The sequence below is a fragment of the Eschrichtius robustus genome, chromosome 11, assembly GCF_028021215.1.
Source record: "Eschrichtius robustus isolate mEscRob2 chromosome 11, mEscRob2.pri, whole genome shotgun sequence".
NCBI classification, from domain to species: domain Eukaryota; kingdom Metazoa; phylum Chordata; class Mammalia; order Artiodactyla; family Eschrichtiidae; genus Eschrichtius; species Eschrichtius robustus.
Genome location: NC_090834.1, coordinates 109,387,295 through 109,410,305, shown reverse-complemented (window position 1 = coordinate 109,410,305; position 23,011 = coordinate 109,387,295). Strand labels below are relative to the sequence as shown.

Below are 23,011 nucleotides of genomic sequence, written 5' to 3'. Positions count from 1 at the left end.
TTGGCCTCCTTTTTGGGCATCAGTGCAAAAAGGTCTTAATTAGTTTGGTTGTTGGAGGTACATAAGAATTTAGAAAATGACCATTACATGAGCTACACTTTGCCAAGTGTAGACAGATTTGGAGGGATGGGTTGGAAAAACCCAGAGAGTGTGAAGATGAACAGCATCACATTGAATGTTATTGGGCAAGAATGGTGCAAAAATAGAGCCAATGATGAAGGGAAACATAGCATTGCATCACCTTAGATAAACTGCAGCGACTTCACCTAACATCAGAGCCTCAGAATACATGAACGAAAAACTCACAAAATTGAAGGGAGAAATAGATAATTCAACAATAATTTGGAGACTTCAGTTCCCCACTTCCAATAATGGATAGAACAGCTAAGCAGAAAATCAACAAGGAAAGAAGACTCAAATAGTCCTATACCAACTCTTCCTAACAGACATCTATAGAACACTCCACCCAACAGCAGCAGAATACACATTCTTTTCAAGTGCCATGAAACATTATTCAGAATGGACCATAGACTAGGCCATACTTTAAACCCCTCAATCAATGTAAAAGGATTGAAATCATGCAATATATGTTCTGACCACAATGGAGTAAAATTAGAAATGAATAACAGAAATTTGGGAAACACAAATATGTGGAAATTAACTCACTCCTAAATAACCAGTGGGTTAAAGAAGAAATCAAAAGGGAAATGAGAAAATACATTGAGATGATTGAAAATGAAGATACAACATACCAAAAACTTAACGGGATGCAGCTAAAGCAATGCCTAGAGGGAAATTATAGTTGTGAACACTTGTATTAAAAAAGAAGGAAGATCTCAATCAATAACCTTTCACCTTAAAACACCAGAAAAAGAGAGCAAAACTAAACCCAAAGCAAGCAAAAGGAAGGAAATAACAGAGCAGAAATTAAGGAAATAGAGAATAGAAAGAGAATAGAGAAAATCAGCAAAGCTAAAAAGTTGGTTCTTTGAAAAGATCAACAAGAATTGGCAAACCCTTAAGCAAGACTGATTAGGAAAAAAAGACTCAAGAATCAACATTGAAAGAGGGGACATTACTACTGCCTTACAAAAATAAAAAGGATTGTAACAGAATACTATGAACAACTGTATACCAAGAAGTTAAGTAACTTAGATTAAGTGAACAAATTTCTAGAAAGTAGTAAATTACTGAAACCGATTTAATAAGAAATCTTATTTATACAAAATCTGAATAAACCTATAGCAAGTAAAAAAGATTGAATTAGTAATTTTAAAAACAAAACAAAAAAAACACTACCTACAAAGAAAAGACCAGTATTATCCTGCTACCAAAACCAAAGACATCATAAGAAAAGAAGACCTATAAACCAATATCTCTAATAAATATGTATGCAGAAATCCTCAATAAAATACTAGCCAACCAAATCCAGCAACAGATGAAAAGAATTCTGTAGCATGCCCAAGTGAGATTTATCCCAGGAATGCAAGGTTGGTTTAATATCTGAGAATCAATTGGTGTAATACCATATGAATAGAATCAAGGACAAAAACCATACTGTCATCCCAATAGATGCAGAAAAAGCACTTGACAAAATCCAACACCCTTTCAGGATAAAAACAGCAAACTAGGAACAGAAGGGAGTTCTTCAACCTGATAAAGCTTAATGTCATATTTAATGGTGAATGGTTTCCCCTAAGATCAGGAACAAGACAGAACTATATTTGTTCTCACCACTTCTATTCAGCATTGTACTAGAAGTTCTGATTACAACCATTAGGCGAGAAAATGAACTTAGAGGCATCCAAATTGGAAAAGAAGAAGTAAAAACTATTTGCAGGTGACATGATTGTGTATATAGAAAATCTTAAGGAATCCACTAAAATATTAGAATAAGCAAGTTCAGTAAGGTTGGAGGATACAAGATAAGTATACAAAAATCAATTGTATTTCTATGCACTTTCAGTAAACAGTCCAAAAAAATGAAATTAACAATTTCATTTACAGGGCATCAAAAAGAAATATTTAGCAATAAATTTAACAATAAAGTGTAAAACTTATACTCTGAAAATGATAAAACATTGTAAAAGAAGATCTAAACAAATGGAAAGGGCTTCCCTGGTGGCCCAGTGGTTAAGAATCTGTCTGCCAATGCAGGGGACATGGGTTCGAGCCCTGGTCTGGGAAGATTGCACATGCCGCGGAGCAACTGAGCCCGTGCTCTAGAGCCCGTGAGCCACAACTACTGAAGCCCACGTGCCTAGAGCCCATGCTCCGCGACAAGAGAAGCCACCACAATGAGAAGCCCGCACACCGCAACGAAGAGTAGCACCCGCTTGCCGCAGCTAGAGAAAGCCCTCGTGCAGTAACGGAGACCCAACACAGCCAAAAGTAAATAAATAAAAAATACATAAATGGAAAGAAAAATAAATGGAAAGACATCCCATGTTCATTGATTAGACTTAATATTGTTAAGATGGTAATACTCCCCAAATGACCTGCAGATTGAATGTAGTCCCTATCAAAATCTCAACTGGCTTCTTTGCAGAAATTGACAGGCTGATCCTAAAATTCTTATGGAAATTCAGGGGATCCAGAATAGCTAAAACAGTCTTGAAAAAGAACAGTGTGGAAGATTCATACTTCTCGGTTCCAAAGCTTACTACAAAGCTGCAGTAATCAAGACAGTCTTATACTAGCATGTGGATAGATATATATTCATGGAATAGAATTGAGAATCCAGAAAGAACCCTCATGTTTGTAGTCAACTGATTTTTGACAAAAGTGCCAATAAGATTGAGGAAAGAATAGTCTTTTCAACAATTGGGGTTGGCAAAACTGTATATCCACATGCAAAAGAATGAAGTTGGATCCGACCTCACACTATGTAAAAAACTCAAAATGGATCAAAGACCTAAATTAAAAGCTTAAACTGTAAAACCCCCCAGAAGAAAACATACGCATAAATTTTCATGACTTTGGATTAGGCAGTGGTTTCTTGGATATGACACTAAAAGCACAGGGAACAAAAGAAAAAAAAAAGTAACATGAAATTTACCAAAGTTGCAAACTTTAAGGGATACCATCAAGAACGTGAAAAGACAGCTTACAGAAGAGGAGAAAATATTTTCAAATCACATATCTGGTAAAGGACTAGTATCCAGAATAAAGAACTCTTACAAGTCAATAATAAAAGGCAAACTCCAATTTTTAAATGCGCAAGGGATCTGAATAGACAGACATTTCTCCAGAGATAGACAAATGGCCAATACATGAAAAGATGCTCAAAATCATTAGTCATCAGGGAAAATCAAATCAAAACCACCACTTCACAATCACTAGGATGTCTGAAATCAAAAGGACAAATAGTAACAAGTGTTGGTGATGATGTGGAGAATTTACATACACTATTTTTTGGGAACATAAAATGGTGCAGCCAAATGTGGTCTACCCACACAGTGGAATATTATTTGGCCATAATAAGGAATGAAGTACTGCTGCATGGTACAATGTGGATGAACCTTGAAAACATGCTAATTGAAAGAAGCCAGTCACAAAAAAACACGTATGATTCCATCTATATGAAATTTTCAGACGAGGCAAATCCCTAGAAACAGAGTAGATTAGTGGTTGCCAGGGTCTGTGGGGGAGGGAGAAATGGCTAGTAACTTCCAGTAGGTATGGGGTTTCTTTTGGGGGTGATGAAAATGTGCCAGAATTGATTGTGGTGATGGTTACACAATTCTGTGAATATACTTAAAACCATTGAATTGTACACTTTAAATGGGTGAACTGTACGGTATGTGAATTAAATTTTAATAAGGCTGTTATAGAAAATATAACAACTTTGATAGTTTTATACATACGTGCAAATAATTTGATTCAAAATCATATACTGACCCTTTGGCAAGGACTTGCATGTAAGTGTTTATTTATTTATTGGAACAGTGGGTGAAAAGGTTAGACGTCCCACTTTGTCACTCATTCTTCCACCTCTTAATTTTGAGAGGCTTGAAGTTATACTGCTGGTATCCTCTGTAATTGCATGTGCTGACTCCATGAAGACCCTCAGTGACGTATACATCAAACGTAAATCAGCACTGATGAAACTTCATCCATACGAATTTGGCCTTCCTTTCCTCTCTTTACATTGTTTTTCTTCCACAGTTACTTCAGTTATCTTTTTCAGTCACTTCCCTATTTTTATCCATTCCTTCAAAATCTGTTTCAAACAGGTGTTAGAAATAGGCCTGTCAGTCTCTCTCTACTTCTTTCCCCTCTTCTCCTAACTAGCTTTGTGATCACAGGCAAGTTTCTTAAGCTCTGGGCCTGAGTTTCCAGCAAAGTGGGGAGGATACTCACACATCTGCCCACAAGCAGGAAGTTGAAGGTGATGCCTTGAGACTCCTTTTTGGTTCTTGAGGTTTAGCCTTCTGGCCATTACTGCAGAGGGGATCTTGTGTTCCTCTTGTTTCCTTCTCACGCCAGCCCTGTCTGTAGTGGCCCTTTGTGCTGTCTTGCTACTGTGATGAACATCTGCCCATTTCCTGTGTCTCAGCTCTTCCTTGGAGAGGCAAGTAAGGCATCTGAGCCAGAGTCTCACAACTATCCAGGCCCTGTTCTCGGGAAACCTGATAATATCGTCTAACGAAAATGCTCTCAATAATTGGGTTAGTTTACTGCATTTGCTTTTCTGGTTTTGCAAAGGGTACTCAGTTCTTAATTAGTAAAACTGATAGAAATAAGCAATTTCAATTCCTAATTACTAACCTGAATGGGCAGTGAAGCTAAAGGTTTTTAAGGTAGATTTAAGTAGTACTCAGTGCGAGTTAATTTTTCTTCTTTTTTCTTCTCACAGGTAATGGTAATTCAGGATTCGAAGGACAGAGTCGATATGTACCATCTTCTGGAATGTCTGCCAAGGAACTCTGTGAAAATGATGACTTAGCAACCAGTTTGGTTCTTGATCCCTATTTAGGTTTTCAAACACACAAAATGAATACTAGGTAATTTTAAGTCTTTATCCTGAGTGGAACAGATGATATCGTTGAACTTAAGAAAATAGATGGCTAATTTTACTTTCAGTCAAAATTTAAAATGACATTAAAGGAAAGGTTTTGCTGCAGGAGGATTTTCCATGTGTGAGCCAAGAAAAGCAACATAAGCTTCCATGAGTTGTCAGTTTTAATTCCGTGTTCTTATTTTATCTTGGGATACTTCTATTAAAATACAAAGTTGGAGAGGCATCTCCATATTATGTTTTAAATGTTGATGAGAATTAGCTGAAAGAAATATATGCATCCTGTAAAACCTTGAAAATGTGTATGATTTTTTTCTACCTAAATTAGGTTGCATCAGTTTTTTTCATGATTTTATTACAAACTTTTATTCTTTCAAATACTTTCCACTGTATAGAGGGAATTTTGCCATTATGTTTTATCTTTGAGACTCAGCTAGTCACTATAAGTTAGAGTGAATATTTTTAAAGACATGTGCTTATATTCAGTATACAGGCAAGAATATAGATGTGTAACCGCTTTATTGAGTATCAAATGCCATCTATATAAAATACTACATAGCTCTTGAAATCTGTCACCCTTTAAATTTCTTTATTCTAATTCTCTTAAACATCATCTCGCTCCCAAAAAGGCCTTTAGATAATTTCGTAATTAACTGCCACCAAGCACCAAATCAGAACTTTACAACTTTTTGTTACCTCTTAACTTCCATGGCAAAGGCTTTCGAGTCTGGTAGAAAAGCCTAACATCAGGGATTTAGAATGTGGAACAAGTTCTGGACCACTGTTCACTCTTACCGTAGCTGCAGTGTCAGTGACTGCCCTAGAGGGACTTGATCACCAGGGGGGTAGTCACCAGTAATTAATTGGGGGCAGGTGATTAGAGGAAAATCATGTGTCCGTTTTTTCCTATTTTAATTCCGTCCCTTGCTAGAATTAAAACAAGATAATTCATTTATCAATTATATTCTAAATCCAGAAAGAAGTAATTTAGGTTAAAACGTGCTTTTGGTATTTTCATGTAATTTCCTGTCATCATATATCTTTACTTACTAAAACAGAGTGAAAGTTGGAATGGACTTGAGAGATTATTTAAATAGTTCCCTGCCGTCAGAGGGGCATATACTTAAATTTTCTACACAGGCAAATGGATGGCTGTTCTCTGCAAAATCAGCAGAATTGGATGCCCTGGTGTCCAACTAAAAATCTAGTTTGCATTATTTTAAGCCCACATACCCCATTTCCCAGTGAACCCAAGAGACCCAGGGCTCATTCTCCTACTATTAGGGTCCTAATAGTATTTAACTCACCTGTTAGCCTTTTTTTTTCCGAGGTAAGAAATGTGATTCACTGTTTCACACAACAGTCTAGTGGCATTCAGAATGTTACACAAAGGCCCATAATTATGGCCTGGAGTCATCAGGAAACAGATTCTGTTCGTTATGCCTTGTATACTGAAACATGGAAGCAAATAAACCATTTTAAAAAGTTTTCCATCAAAATTACAACAAAAGTTGTAGCGGCTTGGGAAAGAACTCCATGTATTCAGAAGCCCCCATGCTTTGACTATTCCAGAGGATGAAGAGTTAACCTGTTATTGGGTTCTGCGACAGTAAATAACTCATGTTTTCTAAAAAGTCCTCCTTGACAACTGCTTCTTTTAATTTACATATGAGTCACTTGGGGAATCTTGTTAAGATGCAGGTTCTGATTGAATAACTGTGAGTTGGGGCCTGAGAGTCTCCATTTCTAACATGCTCCCAATTACACTTGGGAAGCAAGGTCCTAAACCGTCTAGCCTACTGAGCTTTGTCCCGATGTGATAAATGGATAGAAAGTTCCTTATCAGTCGTTTTCTAGGGCTCACTTTAAAACATGTAATCCTAAAATGTCAAGTTTAGGATTACCACACAGATACTGTTAAAACTTAAGACGTTACCATATCCAAGTACCCCTAAATTCATATTTTCCAGTGCAACATTCAGTCCTACTCAGACACTTCCTAAAATAGCCGTTCATGGTGTAGATAATGCTGCTGCTGCCTGGTTAGACTGCGCTGGCTTTGTAACAGTGTCGGCACTGAGGCCAGCGCGGCGGAGCAGTTGATGTTGCTGTGTCCGCAAGGTGTGCTCTCCGCCTTTCAGCAGAGGCGGTCACTCCAGAGGTAGTTTGACAGACTTTCGTAAGCTGACATTTGGGGAATGTACAGAATTTTTATTAATGAAGCTTGTTAATCTTAATGAAAGGTATGTACATTTTCATTTAATCTTAGTGGATTTATTTGAAAATTAGCACTTATAGTTCTTTATCTTCTGAGCAAGAATTTACCAGAATGTCACTTACACCATTTTCAAAGATATTGTATAGACAATAAGGAAAATCTATAGTGCTTTATTTGAATAACCATAAATATTTCTTAAATGATTAGCTTTTTGTGGACTTCTCTTTCTTTGGGGTACAAAAGAAGTGACTGGAGAACATGATTGGAGCTTTGGGTTTTAATTCTCCAAACTGTCCGTCTGTTACTTATATAAGTGGTCTCTTTGTTCTCATGTTTATACATCTGTGATTTGAACTTAGTTTCTCTTTTTTTATGCCCGCTTCCTCCTTTCTGCCTATTTCAGTTGTACCTTCAGGAATACTGTTCGGAAACAGTAGATATTTTAATTATTTGGCTATATTATGAATTGCTTATGTTTTTACCCTTAACATATCCCTGTATTTACTAAGAAGGCAGTCAGAGTTGTGGCATGAATGCCTAGAAAAAGCATAAACAAAATAGTAATTTCAGTTTATTGGGAAATGTTTCAATTTAGTTGACTTTTGTCAGTTATGAAACTTAAATTCTTCCTTTTAACCAGAGAATAGAGTTGTTAGTAATACCTCTAATTTTTTTTAAAAAGCTAGTGGAGAGATGAATGTAGCGAAGCAGGAATGGATGCTTTCAGTAATGCGCCCTCGTTCAGGCTGTGTGACCAGCGATTTCATGGTATCCTGAGGAGTTGGGGGACATCACATTGTAAAGAAATGGGAACAGTCCTCTCAGGGCACAGACTTCAGCCTGTGTAGTCCTTACTCATCCTTCCACTACTGTAACCATCTAATTTTTATTTTCCTTATTTATATATTTGATTATTCGTATCCACTGTTGAATATGAATTTATAAATCACTTTAAATGCCTCTTGAAAATCAAGTGCTTGACTAGAAAGCATAAAGAAATTTTTCGACCTTCTAACTTAAAATAATCAAGGGTAAAATGATGTTACGTGGGAAGGAAGGAGTTTTAGCTTCCTGGACTTTGTTATCATGCTAGACCGACCCGTGGCTTCATAAAGTTCTTGAATATCACAGCGTTTTAGGGATTTCTGCTACAACCAATATTGTAAGTCTGTTTAGAAATTACAAGTACAAATTATACAAATAGTTTTTTATTGTTGTTGTTTGTTTTTGCATTTATATAGCGCCTTTCCTTCGAGGAGCTCAAGGCATTTTTCAAAATCTGACAGTTTTTCTCACAACAACCCTGTGAGGTAGGTAGAGAGCATTACAAACAGTAATAAGATACAAACTAACCTGTTTCAGCCTTTATAAATGTTCTTTTATGTTAAGTAATTGGAGGTGTCAGCATAAACACTATTTTTAGAACATTTTGCAAACCTTTTAAAATAGTTTGGTCTTAGTAATAGCTATATTTAAAAAACCACTGTACTCCGTAACAGGGTAATTTTAAGAGAAATCATTCATCCAAAAATCAGGAGTCACTCCATGGGATTAGCTGAGCACTGATTGCAGGACTCAGCCAGGTATGTTTCTGGTTGCTGTTTATTTTCAGGTCAAGAAGGAATGAAGAGCTGTGGTCCTAGCATGACTCCTCCACTCGGCATCTACGAACTGTCAGTTCGCAGTTAATCTTTCTTCAAGGGGGAAATGTGTTCACGATGTTGACTCATGGTTTTATTTTATATCTTAAATATTTGAGCATTTTTCTCTCTCTTCCTCCCTCCTCCCCTTGCTCCCTTTTTTCTGTCCCCCCTCCTCTTTCCCCTCCCTCCAGTAGCTCTTGGTTGTACATGCTAATGGAAGGGCACGGTAGTGCAGCTAATACAAATCTGCAACTTTTCTTCATTGCCACAGTGGTCTCTTGGGTTTGGAAACAGAAAAACCAAATAGCAAGAAAACCTGGGAAGTCAGTCTCTGGAAAGAGTGGGGAACAGGTGTGTGGGAGTGTGAATTCATATGTTTTTTCCTGCCCCTTTTAATAGTAAATAATTGTAAATGACATATTTTTAAATTTCTTATACCAGCCATTGATCAGAGAGGTGTGGAAAGAGAAAAATAAATGTTTGGTTTATTTAAAGTAGCAAATGTTAAATATTAAGAGGGAAGAGGGGCACGTTGATGTGGAAATGCCGAATACCTGTTTCTCTTGCCTCCCCTGCCATCCCAGCCCAGCCCAGCCCACCCCCAGATACTCAGTTTGTTTCCACCCCTTTCACAGTGCTGTCAGGGTACCAGCCAGCGCTGTCTCTGGCCGAGCTCAGTGCTGGCGCGCAGCGGTAAATACAAGTCAGATCCTGTTCTCGTGACAGAGCGACACAAGAGGGCTCCCGTGGTTCAGATGAGAGTGGGGCCGACAACGGCCTGGGTAGCAGTCCCAGTGCTTCCAGCACTTAGCCCTCATCGGGCCTTATTTTCCTCATTTATGGAACAGGAGATCATTTTTAGATAATCTAAATTTTCTCCTAGCTTTAGGAGCCGTGGCGTAAGGATAGCTTTGTGCAATTTGTATGGGAGATTTAGAGTGATTGTGGTTAAGCAGAGGACAGAGCGTATTTTTCTATTCAGTCATAGAAAATTACTTGAATTTTTTCTAAGGTCCTCAGTGCCTTTTGCTCTGGCCCTAATAGTCTTAACAATCTTATGTTATTAAATAATTTTTATTTCCCCGCAGTTTTGTTACAATGGGATCTGACTGGAACAGTCAGCCAGGTGATTTTGATGTCCTTCTATAGGGTTATCGAAAGCAACTGCCTCTTCCCCTTCCCATCTGCACCCAGACCATTTTCTTCCTCCTTTGCCTCACTATCATTTCACGCCTATAGCAGCCAACTGTGACAGTAAGTTTTGACAGTAAATTACATTTTAAGTAAAGTAGAGGTTCTTGCCTAGTGGGCAACAAGGGACAGTTTTGGGGGTTTGTGTTTGAGGCAGTAGAAGGCAGGAAAGCAGAAATAAAAGTCACAGGATATGTGGAAGGCAGAATATTATTAACTCAAAAGTTGATTATTTTGTGTTGGTTTTAGCATGTAAATTGTTTGGCATCATGAACAAAGAGTAAACAAAAGGATAGCTGAAAGGTATTTTTAGATAGGGAGGAAGTTTCAGGAAGCGGAGAGCACACATGAAACCTGTCAGGAATAGCCAGTGTCCATTCCACGTCTGTAACTTATTTTCTGGCATGTTCTTAAGATCTTCAGGTGAACTTAGTCCTGACTCTTGCTCTCTAATGTGTCAAGCCATGCATTTATTTTACAAGTGTCACCGTTGGTCAGTCCCACGTTGAACATGTAAAGATTGCTTGGCTCCTGTCGTTTGTAGCCCCGTCCATCACTTAACATCATGGATTATTCATCGTATTTGCTCAAAGTGAACTACTGCTTTTCTGTTTACTGCGTAAAACTCCGGTTATCTGTTTCCCATCACTTTGTATTGCCTGGAGTGGTGTGCCTTAGCTAACAGCTGCTTGGTGGTCTTATCTGTCCTTCATTTGCAAATAACCCCGTGGTGTAGGGTTGCAGCCAGAAGGATTTAGACTGGGTTTCTTAGAGAAACCCAGTCTTGACGAAATCACTTAATGATGGCTGCAAGTAAGTAGTTTAATATTATAACTGTATGGAAGTTTGGATACTTTCACAGTTCTGCAAATCTTTATGTTAGAGGTTCTCTGATACCATAGTCTGACAGCCTAATTAAAGACATTCGGAATTGTCTAAAGGACTTCCACTCGTCTGTCTGTGAGGGCTGGTGTGCTAACTGATTGAAACGGGAAATAAAGCAGTGCATTGTCCGTTTCTTCATGTGATGTCTCTAGAACTCCTTCAGATTGTTCTACTTAGTAGTTGTAAGAGCTTACTGAAACTGGAGTCTGCAGCTAGTAAGTTCCTGGAGGTGTCAGCATGCTCACACATCTGAAGACCTCTAGAGATCCCGCCTAGTAAATTGTATTACTGTCCTGTTCCTCATGTCTCCCCTCTTCCTTGTTCTAGAACTCTCCTTTACTGTTGCTCGCCAGCTGACTCCCTCAGCTCCTATCATCTCTGAATCAAGCCTTAAGATCCTCTGCTTAGAATTTCTCTCACTTTGCCTTCCTTCTTTTGATTCCTTCCTGCCGATAGTAATATTCTGCTTTTTCTTTAGAAATCTAAATTCACCACTTTCCTCATTGCCCATATCAAAGTCAACTCCAAACCGCCCCCTTCCCAAACAAACCTTACACCTTAGTTATAATTTCCATACTTTTAAAGTGCTACAGCAGTGTTGTTTGTACCACATGAACATGCATTTGCATATTGATGCCTTGCTTATCTGTTTGGTGCATGAATATGTCTTTCGGTCCCAGCAAAATTTTACCTTCAAGAACAGTAGCCATGTCTTCTAGCTTATATTTTCCACCACAGCACATGTGTACACAGCACCTAATAAATAAGCCTTGGTGAAATATCGTGGCTTAAAATCTTACTGAAATGTGATGAATACCTTTGTGATAGCTTATCTGGAAAACAAAATACTGCTTGAATGCTTCCTTCGCTGGAGTCTATGCTAGATGTTACCTCAGTTTAGAATTCTCAGGTGTCTGCGATGTGCAGTTTTAGATGCTAGAGCAAGATTCATAGTTCAAATAGTTTTTCTCCTGAGACACTAATATTTTTTCCTTAATGTATTTCATTTGAAGAACAGTCTGTAATTCCTTGTTTTGTTGGATGTTAATTTAAAAAAAACCAAACCTTATTTTGGAAAGTAGACCAAAAGAAATCGACATGAGAAGAAATTTTGGAATTAAGACCCAAGTACCTTTAATCATATTACATGTTTTATTGAGAACATAGCTTTAAAATGAGTACAACTTAAGTTTTACTTGGGCCATGATTGTATCATGTGTTAATATGTGCATAGCCATGTGATATTCTATAGTCATTATAGCTGATTTTACATGGAAGCCTTCTAAAATTCTACCCCCACAGTTTTTCCTTCCATCACCACCACAACAGTATCACCGCTAGAGTTGTACTTTTGCACACTTTTTGTTCTCTGAATGCAGTTATCAAAGATTAATTTGACATGGATGTTGGAACATCAAGGTGTGTTTCAAGACCTGTTGGGATGCTTAGTGTGGGGTTCTTCTAACTGTGTACATAGAGGCTGTTTTTGTTTACGGCATGATTTTGTCTGCTTCCTCCTTCTTCTGAAGCTTATTGCCTTGCACTCTTCTGGCTTGATTCTGCATGTTTTAAAAAATTCTTGTCATTCTAACTCAATTAGATGAGCTCTATTCTAGATCTGTTGTTTGGTACCTCCCAAAGTAGGTGACTAGTTATAAAAGCCTGAATCAGACAGCTTTCATTTGAATCACCTGGTCACCTCTCAGTTAATGAGCTAACTGAAATAAAAATATTAAAGTATAGTTTGAAGAAAGAGAAATTATATCTCCTGGTGATCAATATTACTTTAGTAATAATTATCAAGATTACTTATTATTACTCTTTTGTTAGGTCTGGCTGTTTTTAGGTTACTTTTTTCTCAAGATCTCTTAAGCAATGGCCCAAGGATGATGGAAGATAACTAAAGTTATTGTTCTGATTTCTTTCAGATTTCGGCCTATTAAAGGAAGACAAGAAGAACTAAAGGAAGTAATTGAACGTTTCAAGAAAGATGAGCACTTGGAGAAAGCCTTCAAATGTCTGACTTCAGGAGAGTGGGCACGGCACTATTTTCTCAACAAGAACAAAATGCAGGAGAAATTATTCAAGGAACATGTGAGTTTATTAACCAAATTAATACCATTTATCTGTTTGGATAAGAGTAAAGGAAACTAAAGCCTAAATTTTAGGGAACACTGAAATTTTAAATCCAATTTTCATAAAACTAATCAATATGAAGACCTAATAACACATCAGATAATTTGTATGACTATCCATAGAGAAAACTCTGTCATCTAGAAGGGAAACTTACTGTGAACTTTTAGAGTAACATAGCCAAGTCACCAGGTACACAAGTGTGGGAAATTTTAAAATAACAAAATTTGTTACTTAATCTTAAATTTTTTCATTGTTGGTGGTGGTTTGCTTTTATAATTCTGAGGAAGTCTAGCAAGATAAATAATGTAAAGTAGGTATCAATTTTTTTTTCTGTTTTAGGTATTTATTTACTTGCGAATGTTTGCAACCGACAGTGGATTTGAAATATTGCCTTGTAATAGATATTCATCAGAACAAAATGGAGCCAAAATTGTTGCAACAAAAGAGTGGTAACTATTATACTAGTATAAACCCGTAAAGTAATTTTGTTTAAAGTTCTCTCTTAAATTACTGTTCATGTGCTAAGAAAGTTGTAGGAAGGAATAAGGCCAGAGCTTACCCTAAAGGAGCCAGTGCAGTGCCAGTGCCTCAGCCCAGTGACTGGGGTCGGGACAGTGAAATTAGAAGTCTGAGTTGGGGACTTCCCTGGTGGTCCAGTGGTTAAGACTTTGCCTTCCAACGCAGGGGGTGCGTGTTCGATCCCTGGTCGGGGGGCTAAGATCCCACCTGCCTCGGGGCCAAAATACCAAACATAAAACAGAAGCAGTATTGCAACAAATTCAATAAAGACTTAAAAAAAATTTTTTTTATAAAAACAAAAGAAGAAGTCTGAGTTGAACCAGATCCTATCTCTAAGCCAGAATGCTTTGTGTTTTCCTTTCATTGAGTCTGGATGCCTGCTCAAGGACCACTGAAAGGTTAGGGATGCCGGGGCTGACCTGGCTTCCAGAGTCAGTCTTTTACTGGCCTATAAGAAAGGTTACGTAGGAATTTTGTGCGTAGAAGCTTCCTAGCACAATGCCTGCTTCAAGATATATATGTGTGCCAGCTTAAGTAAAAGTAGTGAAGTTGAGCCCAGCTAGGAGGGATAAAAGCCATACATGAAAGAGAGAATATGTGATTATATCTTTCCTCTAATGCCTGTTCCCTGCCTTATCTCCCAGAAGAAACATGTAGCCCCTCTCTTACACCACCCCCAGTATTTTTTATAGCAAAAATTTTAGGGTCAGGTACCTGAAAATGGAATGGAAAAGAGCCTTCCTCCTGGGCTTCTTGCGTGGGTGTGTGTACGTGAGTGAGTGTATCTGTTTGCTCTGGGACGGAATCCAGCCTGCTCATCGGCTCCTGTGGCTCCGTGTTGCACATGGCTGTGGAGGTTTGAGGTCTTGGGTTCTAGAGCTGCACCGTCCAGTACCATGGCCACCAGCCATAGGTGGCTGTTGAACCCTTGAAATGTGGCTAGTCTGAATTGAGAAGTGCTACAAATGTGATGTACATGTGAGATTTTATATTAAATTGTAAATATTTTTCATTCATATTTCATACTGATTACCTGCTGAAATAGTATTTGGGTTATATTGCGTTAAAATATGTTACTGAAAGTACTTTCACCTGTTTTTCCTTCCTTAATGTGGCTGCTAGAACACTGACGATTGCTTGTTTGGCTTGCATTACATTTGCTGTCGCCGCTCTACAGGGCGGCGTCCCAGTTCTGGGTTCTCCTGACCCTCCTGCTGCTTGTCTCTGTCTCCTTCTCCAGTGTCAGCAAGTTGAATGCAGTGCGGCGGGTCTTTGAGTCCTTTCTGCCTGCAAAGCACTATGCTGGGTCCAGTAGGGGATTCAGAGGTGTAGGTAGCACGATTCCTAGTGGACTTTCTAGTCTCTGGTAGGGGTAAGGCAGCTAGCTGCACAAGTAACTGTGCACAAGGCTGTGGGGCTTCCAGGGAGAAGGAGATGACATCCAGGTGAGGATCCAAGTGAGTCAGCTAAAACATGCACAGCTAAGTCTTCTTGATTCCTGGTATTTATTGGACAGGCTTATTTTATTAAAAGAAGCCTTACGATTTATAATTACTAGTAATTTTTAACATCACATATTTTAAATAGGAAACGAAATGACAAAATAGAATTACTGGTGGGTTGTATTGCCGAACTTTCAGAAATTGAGGAGAACATGCTACTTAGACATGGAGAAAACGACTTCAGTGTCATGTATTCCACAAGGAAAAACTGTGCTCAGCTCTGGCTTGGTCCTGCTGCATTTATAAACCATGGTAAGCTCTGTTTCTAAGGTGTTAGCTCTAGTGTTGGGTAGCACTGCTAAAACTTAGAATGACCTTATCTTTCTTTAAAGGAGGGTTGGAAATAGAAATTCTTCTTTTTGCATAAACGTATTAAAATAAACATTCCTGTAGTTTAACTTAAGACCTGAAACTTCTATCAAAAGTTGGTAAAATTATGTGGAAAGCTTATTTCAGATTTCTGTAATTGTTCGTGTTTCAGATCTTATCTACAGTTAATTGACTTTATCTTTTGGACATTTTTCAGATTGCAGACCTAACTGTAAGGTAAGCATAAAAAAATATTTTATCTCAAGTATTTTGTTTTTGCTTCAGGTATGAGTTTCTTAATGAGTTGATTTTATTTCAGTTTGTGTCAACTGGTCGAGATACAGCGTGTGTGAAGGCCCTAAGAGATATTGAACCTGGAGAAGAAATTTCTTGTTATTATGGAGATGGGTTTTTTGGAGAAAATAATGAGTTCTGCGAGTGTTACACTTGTGAAAGGTAAAGTATTAAGTAAGATATTCGGCTCTTGCATTCTTTTAACCACCTGATGATTATGAGCATGAACTCACGTTATCTTCTCATCCTTTCAATGATAAGGGATAGTCTTTTATGTTCTACAGCATTGCACCCAGTACAGCATGCATAAGCAAGACCAAAGAGTACAGAACTATTTAGGGGCCCCAGCGCCTGGCCCTTTAAAATGTTAAAATCATTACCAGCAGTTATCATTATGAGTGAATCAGAATGCAAATATGCTTAAAGAGAGAATGGGAAATACCTTACACACACACGCACACGCACACACACACACGGTGCCAGGGTGGGGTTGCTCCGAAAATGGCCAATGAAGTTCACCGCTGCTAATCACGTAAAAACCCTGAGGTTGTCTTGGGTACTACCAAGCTGTGTCTTCTGGAATTGTTATGTTTTGATGCACGTGCTCTTAATAATTTCTAAGTTCAGTTACTTGGTGAAGAGCTTCTTTTTGTGACCCATCAAGATTCTGGAGTCCTTGTAGAAATCCCCCAAATCTGACTTAGCAGGACTCCTTGTCCACACTGCTCGTCTCCTTGTGGCGACTTCTGCGTGTCTGAGCTCAGAGGCAGCTTCACAAGCTTGTCCGGGCCAGTGCTGCAGGAAGGCCCCCATGCTGGCATAGGCCACACAGGGAGCACGCCTGGATTTGGTTTTTTGGTTATTGTTCTTGTTTTTTTAATTGAAGTATAGTTGATTTACAAGATCCTGTTAGTTTCAGGTGTACAGCACAGCGATTCGGTTATACGTGTATATATGTATATATTCTTCTTCAGATGAGCACACCTGGATTTGTTGAGCCCATTTTACGTGCTGTACTGGGTGCTTTACTCACCCTGACTCATTCAGTCCTCACAGCTGTCCTGGGAGAGAGCTGGTAGTGTGGCCACACTGCAGGTGCAGAAGTCCAAGTCAGCCTGACCTCAGAGCCTTTTACGCATGGAAGCAAAGATAGGCGGTGGTACTACTTCTCCACCAGCCAGCCGGCCTCGGGAGAAATGCTGATTCCCCAGAGCCCACGTTTCCCTTCAGGGAAGCCAGCGGTTTCCCCTGTGTTGTGAGAGAGCAGAGGCATGGAGTCGTGGTACAACCCCAGCTGTTTCTCTCCCAGCTCTGGGATCTTTGCCATGAAGGGAGGGCAGAAAACCTATTCCTGAGGCTGCTGCGTTTTTGCCCCTTTTGCAAGGAGGGAGTGGGAACGCAGGGGGATAAAACTTATCTTTTTCTACATTAAAAAAATGGTTCAAAAAAAAAGGTTCAAACATTGGTTAAGTCTTAGACCAGTCCACAAAAAGACCCTTTGATCCATGAAGTAGTTTAATTACAGTTGAATAATGCTTTAAAACCATCTTAAAGAGATAACATAGTATAACGGTGATGTGCGTGAGATCTGGCGTCAGACTCCCTAAGTTGGAATCCTGTGACTCTGCACTTCATTAGCTGTGTGATCTCGGGCAACTTAGCTGCTTTTGTGCCTTAATTACCCCATCTGTAAAATGGGGATAACATTAGAAACTATCTCACAGGGTTGCTGTGAGGATTAAATTTATCTCACGAAAAGTATGTAAAACAGCACACAGTTGATATTCAGATGTTAGCTATAAACTTATTTTGTGGTTTCTGGTTATTCTCCCATTAGAATGCAAGTTCCACGAAGGCAGAGATTTTTATCTTTTTCATTTACTGCTGTACTCCCAGCGTGCAGAACAGTACCTGACATATAGTAGGTGCTTGGTAAACATTTGGTGAATGAATGAATGGAGTAAGTAATATGCTAAATATGCTTTTGGAGGCTGTCCTGAAAAATGTGACCACATACACAGGATTCCAAACCACCCCTGAAACAGCTCTTTGCCTAGTTTAGAACCCCACGTGTCATCATGTTCCTTGGGCCGATTAGTTCTCTTCCAGGAGACTGTTTCTCACTGGTCGGAAGGGCTATCCTGCCTACTCCACAGGGTTAGTGTGAGGAATAAATGGAAACAGGTGCAAATCCTTTTTACATGGAAAGACCTCATACAGAGCCGTAGGCTCAGCTATTGTCAGACTATTTGGGGAGTTTGATTTAAAGGTTGGCGGGGAATATTCTTGAAATTCTCAGGAACACCAGATTGTTTCTGCCTTTCCAGAAATTAGGCGAGAGGATGAGACCAAAGGAACTCATTCAATTATTCATCATATAGTAACTGAATAGTTAGTTACTTTATGTTAGGCCTCATGCAGGCACAGTAAACAAGACTAGCACAGCGCCAGCCGTGAGGGCAGTGCCACGAAAGGGACGCACGCACAGTGTGCTAGTTGCTGAAGGGTGAAAAGAGGTGGCCCAGTGAAGGAAGGAGAGTGGACAGAGGGTTTACAGAGGTGCTGACGTCGTGGGTACAGTGTCCAGGATACATTTGATGTGCGCTTCTGGGAAATAACCATCCTAACAAAATAGTAATTGTAATACTTTCATAAGTAAGTACTGCAAATTTCACTCTAGAAAATTTGAGAAATGAAATCTAATGAGGGACCGAAGAATAGGAAGGACCAAATTGTTTTAAAGCTTACATGAAAGTATGTCTGATGATAGCCAAGAAAAAATTCCTAAAGTATAGTTAGGGGCAGTTGGCCTTAACAGATATTAAAAATTTACTGTGAAACAATTGTGATCAAAACTTGATGATACTGGCTGATGTGGACAAACAAGAGGACATGAGCAGACTCTTGAAATAGAGCCGAGTGTGTATGAAGTCTTAATACCACGTATGGGGAAACGATGATTTCTTGAATAAATGATAGTGACATAATTCATTGTGCGCCTGGAAGAAAACCAAGCTCAACTCCCATCTCACACCATATACAAGATAAATTCCAGATGGATTAAAATTTTAAATTTAAAAAGGTAATGTAAGATGATCAGAAAAAAAATTAGGAGAATGTATACGTCTACCCTTGGGGTAGTAGAAATCTTCTGAAAGAAGTTAAGACAAGAAATGGTGAATATGAAAATTTTTGAATAGCTAGCTGAAAGCAAAAGTCAGATTAATGACAAACTGAAGGGGGAAAAATGTACATATGCGGCAGAGTTAATATCCCAAGGACAAAAAGCTCCTATAAGCTCATTTAAAAAAAAGACAGACTTCCACTAGAGAAAAGAGAGGTAGGGAAGATGCTACACAGAAAATGATGGCCAGAAACAGCGGAAACAATAACTAGGTACCCGTTTTCACTATCAAATTGGCAAAATTTAGAAGTATACTCTGTGCTGTGAGGATGTGGAGAAACAGGCACTTACACAATGTCACTAGGGCTGTAAATTGCTGTAACCTTTTGGGAAAGTAATCTGGCAATATTTGTTCAAAATCATCACACCCTTTTGTCTGGCAGTCAGTTCCATATGGAAGAATCTATCCTATGGAAGTAGGAGCATTAGTTAGTAAGGATTTGGTTTCAAAGCAAGGTAGCAGCAGCGTTTGTGGTGGCAAGCAAAAACCAAAAACCTACAAGTTTCAGTAATCACCAGTAGTGCTTGAATAGATTATGGAATGTTTAGTCTGTGTAAAAGGTACAACTTTCAAAACATGTTCAGTTCGGATTTACTTGTGCATGATGTAATAAGAAAGCTGGGGGATAAAAAAGAAAGCAAGCTGGTTGCTGAGTAAGATGTATGGTATTATCCTCTTTGGGTTTTGTTTGCTTAGGAAGAAACAACAATGTGAATAGGTGTGTAGCTCATGGCAAAGGAGCAGAAGATGAGGTGCTGGCAGATGGTTAGCACTGGCGCGGCGGTGGGGGGGGGGTGGCGGGGGGCTCTGGGGATGGAGGCTGGCTGGGGAGCACTATTGACTTCCTCTTTATGGAGACAGAGCCTAAGATTGTCTCACCTGTTGCAGCAAACACAAGCATGTGTTACTGTCATAAGTTAAAAAGAAGAAGTAAAGGAAGTAGAGAAACAGATGAATGGGAAAGTTTTACTTTAAAAAAAAAAATTTCCAGATAATTCCACCATGATCATTTATTTTGTATTTAAGTATGGCCCATCTTTCCAGAAATGTTACAAGTTACGGTAAAAAGGCACAGAATATCTGAAAAAAATTTATTAATTCATTAATCCACCTGAAATGAAACAGCCTTTAGGATTTACGCATTTACTTTCTGAATATACTTTATGGTGGAGTGGAGTGTAATTGTCGGCCTGCCGTGGTGAAGGTTACCTAGAGGCTTTTACAGTGATTTCTAATGCACCTTTTGAAAAAAGAATTGAGGCAGTCCCACAATATGTTTGTTGTTTTTACAAAAGCATTAATAAAAGTAGAATTCCAAATCCATTCTAGGAAGGCGAAGAAGGCAAGAATGCTCACCTTAGTCACCAAACATAGTCTCTGCATTCAGACTAGGTCTGTGCTCCTCCCTAGCGTTAAGAGGTTTTAAGAGGGAGAGAGAGAAAATAAAATTTTTGTTCTCCCTTAGCAAAAGGTGAAATACTCAGATTCCTTGAAGGAGAAAAGTTATTTTCTCCTCATCTAAATCCTGAAAGAAATAAATCACATGGGATCTTTTGGAGGGCAGTATTGCTTTCATAATGGGAAGTGTTCACAATTTTGCCTCAAGTTCAGAAGCTGTTATTATATGGCTTTTCTTTAACAAGCTAAGGCCAGTGAAAGGCAAGTCAGTGAAGGCAGTTTTGGCCAAAGAGATTTTTATCATTTTTTAAATGCAATATGTAGTGCTTAATTTTTTTAACCTCATTAATTTATATTTTATTTATTCTTTTGAGCAGAGCGAGTAGAAATTTACCTTTATAACACTGAATAAAGCAAAGATTTGCAAAGCTAGGTTCATTAAGGAAGTTTAGGAGGACTTCTTATTAAGCACCCACTTCATTAGAATTTATATAAATATAATATAATTAAAGCAGGTTACAAATCATTCTTAGCCAGTGGTAAAAGCAAGTCTTTTCATGTCCTTTACTTAGTAACATTTTGTTAATTATGTTCATTCAGTAACTTTAAAGGAGGAATTTAACAGTTTTCATTATTCCAGAAGTGAGATTTTCACTAAGATAGCCTAGCCTTCTTATACAGAATTTCAGTTAGTATTTGTTTGTATCTAACATTAGCTTCTAAGTAATGACTTAATTTATGGAAATTCTCTGGTTCCTCTTTTAATTCCGTAATTCTCAATATTCAGTAACGTAGTGTTAAATTATGCAGAACAAAGCTGGGGTATAATTAACAGGTGGGTTATTTCAGTTACAGTTTAGACCTAATCATTGTACCAGTCGGTTTTGAAATTGAAATTTTATTTATTTATATTTACCTACACTTGAAATTCTACAGGGTCCAACCAATAGCTTCTCATGGGCAATTAACAATTGATTGACAGTAGTCATAACAAATTGTTTTAAGTCTGGGGCTTTTTTGCATTAATTTTATATATGTATGTATTTTGAGAGTCCTAGGCTTAGTGGCTTTCCAGTGGCGATTAGGGCCTCGTCAGTTCATCACACCTGCTGATCTGATGTGGCCAAGCGCGCTCAGCAACCAGGCTTACGTCAGTGAGAATGCTGTTTGTGTAACCTGTGCTGTTTCTCTTTCAGACGGGGAACTGGTGCTTTTAAATCCAGAGTGGGACTGCCTGCGCCTGCTCCTGTTATCAATAGCAAATATGGACTCAGAGAAACAGATAAACGTTTAAATAGGCTTAAAAAGTTAGGTGACAGCAGCAAAAATTCAGACAGTCAATCTGTCAGCTCTAACACTGATGCAGATACCACTCAGGAAAAAAACAATGCAAGTAAGTAAGGGAGATTTGATAAGCATATCTTTTTTTTTTTTTTTAAGTATTTTCACATAGTTTGCTTTCTAAAGCATGCTCTAATAGTTTTGATCTTTTAAACATTGAGAGAAACTCTGGGATTCATGCACTTCACCAGCACTGCAAGGTTCTAGAAGTGATTCGAGCACAAAAGCAGTCTGTATCATGCCTCCAGATTTAATATGGTACTGAATTGTCTGCTTTTCTTGAATACTGGGTAACTGGATATTAAATTCTCCATCGTGTGTTCCAGGGTCATCATATGTTTGACAGAAAGCTTTTCAAGGTGTTAGTTTCTCTGTAATATTGTTAGGTCCGCAAAAAGACAGAGGACGGGGTGGCGTCACACAGGCACATACGTGTTCTGCGCCTGGCCAGTCTGTTAGGATGAATGATGGACCTGGGGAATTCATAGCTTCTGGCCTCAAGGCTTCCACCCTTTTACTGCTTGCTTGCCGTTTTCAAAATGAACTGACCCAATTCACCAAACCACCAGTTACCAGACTCAGAATTGTGATAGAGGAGCAATTTGAATGTCATTATACTATGACGTGTTGTAATAGCCACTCGACCGAAAGTAGCAAGAGAGGTGAAAAGGAGAAAGAGACAAGCTTTAAGATACCAGTTGTGTGGGGGGGCAAGACCTGATGGAAACTGGAAAAAGAGAATGAAGAATAAAGAGAAAAGAAAGAGAAGAAATCCTAAGTGAGCACAAGAAAACACATCACGTTTGTGGAGCCTTGAAGTCCTGGAACCATCCTGATTGCTACTGTTTTTCATCTGGGTAACACCAGTTTTCTCTAGTTGCCGCTAAAGCAGTAGGCTCCTTAGTCTGACTTGTCTCTGATAGGAATAAAGTTAAAAGTTTTAACTTGATAGTCCCCAAAGTATGCCTGTTTTGGCACTATAAATGTCCATACATACTTCTTAGCAGTAAGTACCGTCTGAGGTCTGATTATTTTAGGCTCTTCTCCCTGTCTTCAGATGTTTTCAGCCCAACTCTGGGTACTCCTCTCCACTACAGAAAATCCCAAAGAAAAGGGAAGGTGTCTCCTGTGATGGTGAATGTCACTGCCGTGAATCCTGACTCTACCTACTGCTGGGAGTCAGAGGCCAGGGGTAACCTCTGCCGTGGAAAAGCGATACTGCATTCCTATTCCAGTCCTTAACGTCCAAAGTCAACAAAGAAGAGCAGTTAGTTCGTCATTCACTGTTGATTGTTGGTTTTAATAATAAACGCAGCATAATCAACATTTTGTTTTCTGAGTCTGGTTCCTTGGTGAAACTGGCGACTTGT

General features: G+C 38.7%; 1 protein-coding gene across 3 annotated transcripts in view; it reads left to right on the top strand.

Annotated features, from left to right (window-relative positions):
• Positions 1-23,011, top strand: part of KMT5B (lysine methyltransferase 5B) — a 52,774-nt gene that overhangs the window by 20,032 nt on the left and 9,731 nt on the right. For 2 of the 3 annotated variants that reach the window (XM_068555158.1, XM_068555159.1), the window contains exons 3-10: positions 4,859-5,006; positions 8,480-8,548; positions 12,886-13,051; positions 13,433-13,542; positions 15,200-15,366; positions 15,641-15,660; positions 15,743-15,879; positions 21,497-21,693. In XM_068555158.1, coding sequence (XP_068411259.1) covers positions 4,859-5,006; positions 8,480-8,548; positions 12,886-13,051; positions 13,433-13,542; positions 15,200-15,366; positions 15,641-15,660; positions 15,743-15,879; positions 21,497-21,693 — 1,014 coding nt within the window. Of the gene's footprint in view, positions 1-4,858; positions 5,007-8,479; positions 8,549-12,885; positions 13,052-13,432; positions 13,543-15,199; positions 15,367-15,640; positions 15,661-15,742; positions 15,880-21,496; positions 21,694-22,738; positions 22,968-23,011 lie in introns of those variants that run through there. The other variant, XM_068555160.1, reaches the window with a different exon arrangement.